Source organism: Megalopta genalis, unplaced genomic scaffold, assembly GCF_051020955.1.
Source record: "Megalopta genalis isolate 19385.01 unplaced genomic scaffold, iyMegGena1_principal scaffold0023, whole genome shotgun sequence".
NCBI classification, from domain to species: domain Eukaryota; kingdom Metazoa; phylum Arthropoda; class Insecta; order Hymenoptera; family Halictidae; genus Megalopta; species Megalopta genalis.
Window position 1 is genome coordinate 113,795 of NW_027476093.1, and position 11,311 is coordinate 125,105.

At 42.0% G+C, this 11,311-nt stretch overlaps 1 protein-coding gene across 1 annotated transcript; it reads left to right on the plus strand.

Moving 5' to 3' along the window:
• The first annotated feature begins 2,013 nt into the window (after positions 1-2,013).
• On the plus strand, positions 2,014-7,545 carry LOC143260904 (uncharacterized). The gene is made up of 8 exons (XM_076527485.1): positions 2,014-2,256; positions 3,885-4,014; positions 4,202-4,682; positions 4,769-4,906; positions 4,995-5,318; positions 5,476-5,973; positions 6,259-6,564; positions 7,542-7,545. The coding sequence occupies exons 1-8, from the start codon at positions 2,014-2,016 to the stop codon at positions 7,543-7,545; spliced, it is 2,124 nt and encodes a 707-aa protein (XP_076383600.1).
• Positions 7,546-11,311: the final 3,766 nt, after the last annotated feature.

Consider the following 11,311-nt stretch of genomic DNA (forward strand, 5'->3'; position numbering starts at 1 on the left):
GCATGGATTAGCTTCTAATTCATTCGAAATGCATTAGTCAGCATCAAATCAATGCGAAATACATGATTTAGCTTCAAATGCATATGTAACAAACGATTTAGCTTCAAAGTCTATCGAATTCATGCGAAACTCATGATATAGCTTTGAATTCATGCCTAAGGCATTATTCAGCTTCAAATCAATGCAAAATACATGATTTAGCTTCAAATGCATACTGAACAAATGATTTAGCTTCAAATTCAATCAAAACACATGCATTAGCTTCAAATTCATGCGAAACACATGTATTAGCTACAAATTCTTGCGAAACACATGATTTAGCTTCAAATTCATGCGAAATACATGATTTAACTTCAAATGCATACGAAACTCGTGATTTAGCTTCGAGGACATGCGAAACACATGATTTAGCTTCAAATTCATGCGAAATGCGTGATTTAGCTTCAAATGCATACGAAACAAACGATTTACCTTCAAATTCATTCAAAACACATGTATTAGCTTCAAATTCATGCGAGACACATGATTTAGGTTCAAATTCATGCCAAAGAAATGACATAGTTCCAAATACTTGCGATACAAATGATTTAGCTTCAAATGCATGCGAAACACATGATTTAGGTTTAAATTAACGCAAAACACTTAATTCGATTCCGAGTCTCAAGTTACTCCTGGATTTCAAGCTAAGCTGCAAGTATGGGCAGAATCTGATGCTAAATCGCAAGTTTCTTCTGAATGAGGTCATAAATCGCAGGTTTTAGCTGAATCTGGATATAAATCGCAAGTTACGATTTACTTTCATGGTGAGAAATAAATTCAAGCTGAATTCAAATCTGATTCACATATTAAGGCTGGATTTCAAGCAACACTGCACACATGGGCTGAATCTGATTCTAAATCGCAAGTTTCGAATGTTTTCCATGCTGAGTCAATGGTTTTGGCTTAATTCAAATCTGAATCACAAGTTACGGATAGAGTTCAAGCAAAGCTGGAAGTATTGGCTGAATCTGACGCTAAATCTCAGGTTTCTTCTGAATGAGATGATAAATCGTAGGGTTTAGCTGAATCATTCGAATGATTTTCAAGGTGATTTATAAGTTCTCGCTAAATTCAAATCTGATTCACACATTACGGCTGAATTTCGAGCTAAACTGCAAGTATGGCCTGAATCTGATGCTAAATCGCAAGTTTCTTCTGAATGAGGTGATAAATCGCAGGTTTTAGCTGAATCTGTGGGTATAAATCGCAAGTTCCGAATGATTTTCAAGATTAGTCATAAGTTTTGACTTGTTGCACATCTGAATCACAAGTTACGCCTGGATCTCAAGCTAAACTGCAAGTATGGGCTGAATCGGATGCTAAATCGCAAGTTTCATCAGAATGAGGTGATAAATCGCAGGTTTTAGCTGAATCTGGATTTAAATCGAAAGTTAAGATTTGCTGTCATGGTGAGTCATAAGTTCTCGCTGAATTCAAATCTAATTCACATATTACGGCTGGATTTCAAGCGAAACTGCAAGTATGGGCAGAATCTGATGCTAAATCGCAAGTTTCTTATAATGAGGTGTTAAATCGCAGGTTTTAGATGAATCTGGATTTAAATCGCAACTTAGGATTTACTTTCATGATGAGTCAAAAGTTCTAGCTCAATTCAAATCTGATCCACATATTACGACTGGATTTCAAGATAAACTGTAAGTATCGTCTGAATCTGAAGCTAAATCACAAGTTTGTTCTGAATCAGGTGATAAATTACAAGTTTCAAGGTCAATCATAAATTTCGGCTTACTGCAAACCTGAATCACAAGTTACGCCAGGATTTCAAGCTAAACTGCAAGTATGGGCTGCATCTGATGCTAAATCGCAAGTTTCTTCTGAATGAGGTGATAAATCGCAGGTTTTAGCTGAATCTGTGGGTATAAATCGCAAGTTAAGAATGATTTTCGTGGTCAGTCATAAGTTTTGACTTATTGCAAATCTGAATCACAAGGCACAGCTGGATTTCAAGCTAAAATGCAAATATGGGCTGCATCTGATGCTAAATTGCACGTTTCTGCTGAATGTGGAGATAAATCGCTATTATCCGCTGAATCTGGGACTAAATCTCAAGTTTTGAATGATTTTCACGGTGAGTCATATGTTTTGGCTTATTGCAAATCTGAATCACAAGTTAAGCCTAGATTTCAAGCTAAATTGCAAGTATGGTCTGAAACTGATGCTAAATCGCAAGTTTGTTCTGATAGAGATGATAAATCGGTAGGTTCCGCAGAATCTGGTTCTAAATCGCAAGTTTCGAAAGACCTTCGATAGGTATAGTAGTTGCGTTCTGCAATCAAGGGCGAGGGGAAGGCTGAAACCGGGGGAGTAATGGGGAGGAAGCGTCATCGTGAGCGGCACGCGTCGGCGGAGGGGTGGAGGGGGTGAGGTCACCGATAAGGAGTTTTGCGGTTTTGCGTTTTTGCATCCGGTGAGGCTCTCGGATGCTCTACCCGGAAGTTGCTTATCTTGCGAAGCGATATCGGGGTTTTGGTATAATATTGTAGATAGCGAGATAGAGGGGATGCATTGCAGCGGTTGTTCTCTCTCTTGCAAACGATGCGGTCAGAGAGAGATGCATTTTTTCCGCCTTGCAACGGTTTGTTGCCACATCCTTTCCATGATTAGTGATTTTTGGAACTCTCCTTACCCAGTTTTTTCTTTGCAGTAACGATACGGACAGAGAGAGAGAGAGAGAGAGATGTATCTTTTCTCTCTCTTTTACTGTTTTTTCATATTTGCTTTTCCCTCTGAAGCGAACATTTTATTCGCTACTGAGTTGGGAAGTGGTATGGAAATTGGTTCGTTGAACGTGGCATCGTTGCAATCGTTCGCAACGTCTGAGATATTTGAACACGGTGTTCATAGTTTTTCGAGCATTGTTCGACGAATTTTTATTCGATATTGTGATGTTATTTTGTGTGACGTGTACTGCGTTTTTCGTCGGAGAAATCCGCACGCTAGGTTTTCATACGTGGGTCCATGCGTGTTCAAACCGCGAGACCTGCTCGATTACGTGTTATACAATAGTATTGATGTTTTTAAAGTAATCGTTCCTTTGAAATCGCAATGTCGTTCGAAGAGATGGTTGAAGAGGATTATTTTTAAATACCGTAAAGAAACTGATTATGTTTGCGTCGAACCAGTGTTGATATCATTATCAAAATTTGAACGGAGTATGACCAGAGGTGATTTCCTCTCTCCATTGAACAAAGTGAAGAGAATATTGGAATATTCATTGTACAGCTACGACGATGATGATTGGGATTTTCGTAAAATCAAATGGGACATTAATTTACCGACCGAGAAACTCAATGCTGCACGCGTGAAATTCATATCGAAGTATTTTTCATCGAGTGACGAAGATACGTCGTGAGCAATGGAAAGACGGTTCCTACATTACAGAATTTGGCTTGGGGATACGTCATAAACTTATACCTGAACGATCAATTTCCGCTCGAGTGGAAAACAGTGATGGAACGTCTAATGCGAAAAGATTTGACGAGTCGCGTGAGTTTCATCTATACGAAACGATTTAGCCAAATTATAGTGAATTGGCCCGCGACCGATTCACCGTCCGCGATACTACATATCATCGAGATGGGAGAGCACCGCGTGGTTGGATGTATAGTGTAGTTACGTTCGCGAGGACTGGAAACTTAACCGACGACGTGAAATCAAAATTGAAAAACTTGTTTCATAATTAATGTGGATTAATATTTTCACAAGATGACGCAAGTTTGCAAGGACATGTTGAAATCGTTAACACATATGTGAAGGTTGATTCGAACTGTGGATAAGTATCGCGAATGGACGAAATCATGTATTGAATGTTTACAATGGTGTAGGAAATATATGAACATTGTGAAAAAAAACGAAGCATCCATAGGTGTAAAATCGAGTTTGCTGTCGATCATGTGTCGTATGAAAACTTTGAAGGTCTCGTTAGATTATCAGTTTTCATCATCATCATCACGCGTTGGTAGCGGTTTGTATGGAAACGTTGGCGCGAGAGCATCAACTCTTCGTTGGGAGAACATCGAGTCAGCGTTTAAGAATCGTATATCGACCGATGTTGTAATCAACGTCGAGCACATCAACGATCGACACGATCCAAGTCATTTCTTGCAACATGCGAAGCGAATAGTTACGAATCGCATTACAGAACTTTTGAACGTTCATTTGTCGTTAAAAGTGAATGTAGTATTGGAGGCAGAATTTGTGCTGCGCGACGAGGTTTCGGTGAAAAGTTTTAGCACGCGAAACGACGTGCTCTTTCAATCATCGAATCTACGTCGCTGGTACGCGAAAGATGTTATACCAACGCTTTTGACATCGATAGAAGAGATTCAAGAACGAGACAGTGGATGGGCGTTATCGAAGATCCTGCATTTGCTGGTGAATTCCAACAAGTATCAGCCGTTACAAGCAGGTTGTCAGGTATCCGTGCCTCGAACAGTGCAATTAAAGAAAGCAGTCCTCAATGTGTACAGTAACCACGATAATGCATGTTTCTATTGGGCAGTGGTGGCAAGCCTATATCCAGCTAAAAATAATTTGAATCGCACATCATCCTATCCACATTACATCGATGTGCTCCGCATCGAGGGATTCCAATTGCCGACGTTGTTCAAGGACATATCAAAGTTCGAAAAAGCGAACGACGTTTCCGTGACGTGTTCGAATGTTGAGGGAAACAAGAAATATGTCAGACGTTGCATTTAACCTCAAGGAAACGGGAGAAACATGTAAATTTGCTGCTCATACATGACTCTGAAAACTTGCGCAATCATTATCTATGTATTAGGAATTTATCTCGTCTGGTTTTATCTCAGATCAGCACGCAGCACAATAAGTATATTTGCGATCGGTAAGATCCACACATGTAAATTTTTTCTTTCTTTTGGATGGTGGTGATGGGCGAGAAAAACTAAAATAAAAAAATGATGTTTTTTCAGGTGTCTACAGTATTTCAGATCGCAAGAAAAATTGAACATTCACGAGATCGACTGCAGTCGAATGAATGAATGTGCTTTGAAACTTCCAACGGAAGACGATAAGTGGCTAAAGTTCAAGAATTATGCGTACAAGGAACCGACACCGTTCGTTATCTACGCAGACTTGAAATGCATGCTGGAGACGCAGAGAGATCAGGGTCATGGAGCTTACTGTAGATATCAACATCACCATGCCTTCAGCGTAGACTATTACCTCCATTATCGATACGACAGTTCGTTGAGCGAGTATCGGGCTTATCGTGATGAGAAAGGTTGTATCGCATGGTTTGCATCGAAGTTGCATGAGTTGAGCTGTAAATTGCAGCCGATGTTTGATCGAACGATTCCAATGGCTCCGATGACAGCTGCGCAAATCTCAACTTTTCATACCGCCACGCATTGTCACGTGTGTGAATTCGACGTCATTCGGTAATGACAACAGCCATTGCAATCTGAGCTATCAATCCTCGTACGTGATACCGGTGGTTTTTCACAATTTGTCCGGCTACGACGCACACTTTTTCATCAAAGAATTGGCAAACGCGTTCGAAAGTAAAATAGACGCGTTACCGCTGACGAAAGAGAAGTACATTTCTTTCACGAAACACACTAAGAGGAATAACGATGTGACCAAATCGTGGAAGAAGTGTATAAAGTTTCGGTTCATCGATTCGTTCAAGTTTTTGAATTCGAGTCTGCGTATCGTGAGAAGCCAATTCAATCGTCTTTCGAACGATGATTTTCATCTTCTAACCAGGAAAGGCGTTTTCCGATACGACTATGTAACGACCTATAAGAAATTAAGCGACACTTGTTTACCGCCGCGCGAAGCATTTTATAATCAGTTATGCGACAGCGAGATATTCGACGTCGACTATTCTCACGTGAACGAAGTTTGGTCACGTTTCGGTAGACAAACGTTAGGACAGTACAGCGACTTGTACTTGAAATTGAATGTGTTGTTATTGGCCGACGTGTTTGAAAATTTTCGCGAAAAGTCGCTCGAGAATTATAAACTCGATCCAGCGCACTATTATACGTTGCCCGGTTTCGCGTGGGACGCGATGCAAAAATTGATGAAGATCGAGTTGGAATTGTTCACCGACGTTGACATGCTTTTGTTCGTGGAGCGGGGAATACGAGGTGGGTTGAGTCAATGTTCGCATCGTTACGCGCGCGCGAATAACAAGTATATGTCGACGTACGATTCGACCGAACCGCCCAGCTATCTGATGTATTTCGATGTTAATAATTTGTATGGCTGGGCCATGTCGCAACCTTTGCCACACCGGGGTTTCCAATCAGTTGACGATATGAGTAATTTCAACATCGATTCCGTGCCGATCGACAGTCCCGTCGGGTACATTTTAGAGGTCGACTTAGAGTATCCTCAGGAAATTCATGATTCTCACGCAGATCTTCCACTTTGCCCGATTCGTGAGGTTGGGGTGTTGCAAAAGAAACTGTTGACAACGCTTAGCGATAAGAATCGTTACGTTCTCCATTATCGATACCTCCAGCAATGTTTGAGGTATAATTTAAAATTAAAGAAAATTCATCGGATACTGAAGTTTGAACAATCATGTTGGTTACGCCGTTACATAGATTTAAATACGAGGTTGCGCGCCAACGCAAACAATGACTTCTCGAAGAATCTGTTCAAACTGATGAACAATGCAGTGTTTGGAAAACCGATGGAGAACGTTCGAAATCATGTGAACGTAAAGTTGCTCTCGCGATGGAGCGGTCGACATGGTGCGGAGCGTTTAATAGCTCGACCAAATTTTCATAGCTGTACCATATTCTCCGGAGATTTTGTCGCAGTTCAAATGAACCGTCTTTCCATTGAATTTTATAAACCTACTTACATAGGCATGTCGGTGCTGGACATATCAAAATTACATTTGTATGATTTTCATTATGGCTACATGCTTCCAAATTTTCAAGAAAGATGTAGGATTTTGTACACGGACACGGACAGTTTAATTAATCAGATTATTTGCGATGTCGCGTACGAGATGATAAAACGTGACATTCACCGATACGATACTTCCAATTATGACAGAAATAACGTGTGCGGTGTTCCGATCGCGAATAATAAAGTATTAGGATTAATGTGAAGGACGAGAACGGGGGCAAAATCATGACAGAGTTTATGGGTCTTCGCTCGAAAATGTATACGATTCGGATACAAGACGAAGACAATGTAAAAAAGATTAAAGGAATTAAGGCTAACGTGACGATTAAAAATATAACTTTTGACGACTATTTAGCACGCCTTCACGATCACCCAGAAAAATCAGTTTGCGTTAAATTGATAATGTCTATACAACATCAAGTGTATTCAGTATCGCAGAGTAAATTAGCATTGAGTCCATATGATGTGATAAGCGATACATTTTAAACAATTCGATCGAAACCCTTCCTTGGGGGCATTATATTAGGGTGTCCCATAAGTTTCTTCCCTTTTTTTGATGTGAAATGAATACACGATATTTTTTGTTTAAGATGAATTTATTATGATATTGTTACGAATTACTACACTTCTCCCGCGTCGCGGCATTTTATTTACAATAGAGAACACGAACTATAATACAACTAAATTAAATTATGTTAGAGATCTTTGAATTAGATGGTGTTGATCGCTCGACGGTCCGATCCCGACTCTTCGATTGTCCGTTGATAAAACACCTCCGTGGCAACCCCTCTCTTCTATTTTTCTTTAAGGAGTTGCTCACAACAGGGCAGTTTCACATTACAGCGACTTGATTTGGACAAGTCGCCGTAACATTGCCCTCCTCGCCGAATGAGCGGCCGTCCCGGTCGCGGCAAATTTCACTTGTGTTGACCAACGACAATCGAACCGTTAATCCTGCCAGCTTCAGTCCTATAACCTCGAACTATCATTCCATCGGACAACTGACAGGTAACCTCCACCGCAAGTACTTCTGTCTGAAAAGTAGGTAAACAAGGAAAGAATGTAATTAGTTACCCAGGTGGCCTTTTCCAGACAGTTTACGTCCTGACATTTGTCCTCCGTCTCAAGGGAAAACCACCAAAAAAACCTTGAGCAGAACGTCAGGAGTACTTCTACGACGCGTACACCTCTAATCTCTGTCGCTCACCCTTCCTCTTAATTCTTCGTTTTGAGGTTTGAGCGTTTCTTTCTTGAAGAAGTTTTGAGAACTTCTCACTTGTAGACTTCCCGGGAGTTCCCTGCTCTGATCACCAAAACTCTTCCCCGGATGCACCTCCAATCACCACAGGATACTACCTGCAGTAATATGGGATCCGGTGCATCTCTTTTTGTGGACCAGTCAGGAAAGGGTGTACCCTCCTGAGAACACGTCCTCACTCCCCAATGGGAGGACGTAATCTTCCAGAGGATACAACTTCCTTCCCCCATCGAACCGTTTCTTCCACAAATGGAAAGAGCTCAGCATGTCAGTACACAGATCACTCCCTCGTCTTCTGCGAAGAAACGTCCTCTTCTTGGGTGAGAGACAGTCAAAGGCTTCTGTGTACAGCGTCGTAGCGAGCCAAGCGTGTACGATCTTCGGTTTCGACTTCGGAGAACGAGTTACACGATAAATAATGTCGTTCAGGCGGTCCTGTACCACATAAGGACCTTCCCACGCGGAGTGCAACTTGGAACATTTTCCTTTCGTCCTTCGTGGTTGGAACAGCCACACTTTCTCGCCTGTAGCAAACGTAATTGAATTAGCGTAAACATCATACCAAGATTTCATTTTGTCTCCGCTAATTCTCAGTCTCTGGCGAATAAATTCATGAATTTTAGCCAGTCTGATACGCGTTTGCTGAACAAACTCGTCCTCCTCATATCTTGATTCAGGCGGGAGTCCTCTCTGAAGATCCATTGGAAGTCGAAGCTCTCTACCAGTGAGAATCATCGATGGAGTGTTCTTCATTGTCTCGTGTCTGCTTGAGCGATAGGATAGTAAAAATAATGGTATCCAATCGTCCCAATCCCGTTGATGATCCGCTACAAACATTGACAAATACTGCAGCAGAGTCCGAATCAACCTCTCCACGAGCCCATCAGATTGTGGATGCAAAGGAGTAGTGCGAGTCTTCTTAATACCAAGCAGCACCATCAACCGCTTGAAGACCGCCGACTCAAAATTTCTCCCCTGATCTGAATGAAGTTCCAACGGTACGCCATGACGACTTACAACTTCTGTAAGAAGGGCCTTCGCAACAGTCGTCGCGCGCTGGTCCGGCAACGGAACTTCAAAACGCAGACTTCGGAAACGGTCCCACAATGTCGAGCGCTACCCTTTCAAACGGTGCCCCGACATTATAAATCTTGAGAGATCCATGTCCCCTCTCCCTCGGACCTTTCCTTGCGACACAAGTATTACATCGACGACACCAGTCTTCCACATCCTTGCGATTATCAGGCCAGTAAAATTTTCGACGTACCCTGTCCAGAGTTTTGTTCACTCCGAAATGGCCACCCGTCGGTGTATCATGACAATCTGTCATCACCGAGCTTACCATTTCTCTTGGAACCATCAGTAACCACTTGTTACTTTTTCCATCAGGGGATTCCCACTTACGAAACAGTAGATCCTCGTACACTTCCAAGGAATCCCAGATTGATACGAGATATTTAATTCTCGTATTCCTGTCCGAAATCTCCTGCCAATCGGGCCTGCTACCCTCTTTTTTTCTTGACAGGATGAAACCAATTTCTTCATCCTCCTCCTGTTTTCTCCTCCACTCTTCAAAATCAAATGTTTCGCAGAGTGTCCGCAGAACTACGTCTCCATTTTCTTCCGTCTTCTCCTCCAGGCGCTTGCATCGCGCACAATCCTGCGATTCGCAAGGCCTGCGAGAAAGACCGTCCGCGTTCTGATGGAGTCTTCCTTCCCGGTGTTTCACCTCAAAGTCATATCCCTGAATCCGCTCGATCCAACGTGCTACCTGTCCTTCCGGATTCTTGAAAGACAGCAACCAACGTAAAGCAGCGTGATCGATCCTCAGAAGGAATCTACGCCCATAAAGGTAATGATGAAAATGTTCAATAGATTTCACTATCGCTAATAGTTCCTTCCGAGTAACGCAATAATTCTTCTCAGCTTTTCCTAGCGTCTTGGAGAAGTAGGCGATTACTCTCTCCCGACCTTGCTGAATTTGAGAAAGAACTGCTCCAATTGCAAAATTTGAGGCATCGTGTCCAAAATGAATTCTGTATTAACCGACGGATAAGAAAGAATGGGAGACTCCATCAATTTCCTTTTTAAATCCTCGAACGAATGTTCCGCTTCTTCCGTCCACACGAAGATTTTCTCGTTCTCGGTCAAACGATGTAAGGGCTTCGCAATATCGGCGAAATTTTTAACAAACTTCCGATAATAAGTGCAAAGACCCAGGAAACTCTTCAACTCGGTCTTATTCTTCGGCACCGGCCAATTCTTTACTGCATCCAATTTTTCAGGATCAGTTTGTACACCCATCTCGGATACTACGTGTCCAAGATATTTCACTTCTTTGCAGATGAAATTACACTTCTTCGGGCTCATCAGCAAGCAAGCTTTCCTTAGGCGAGCAAGTACCTTCCGCAAACGTTGTACTTCCTCTTCAAAACTTCTACCGAAAATTATGATGTCGTCGAGGTATACCAAACAAATCTTCCAGTTTAACCCTCTTAAGATGTTGTCCATTAGACGTTCAAAGGTAGCTGGTGCGTTACAAAGACCAAATGGCATGACTTTGAACTGCCATAATCCAGTACCCACACAAAAGGCAGTCTTTTCCTTATGTACAGGATCCATGGATATCTGCCAATATCCACTTTGTAAGTCGATCGTCGAGAACCAACAGGAGCCATCCAAAGCGTCCAGCGTATCTTCTATCCTTGGAAGGGGGTACGAATCTTTCTTGGTGATATTGTTCAGACGCCTGTAATCCACGCAAAATCTGATGGACCCGTCCTTCTTCTTGACCAATACCACGGGTGAAGACCAGGGGCTTTGAGACTTTTCTATGACTCCTTGTCGTTCCATTTTCGACAATAATTCATTTACTTCTGAACGTCGATGAAGAGGTAATCGTCGGGGTGCCTGTTTTATGGGAAGACTGTCACCGGTATCTATCTTGTGACATACTACGTCACATTTTCCCACCTCTTCGGAATCTTTCGCAAAAACATCTGCAAATTCCGTCAATAACTCGGCAAAAGTTTTCTTTTGCTCTGCGGACAGGTTTATAGAACATCTCTGATGAAGATCCTGAAGATGATCCGGTACTAATGT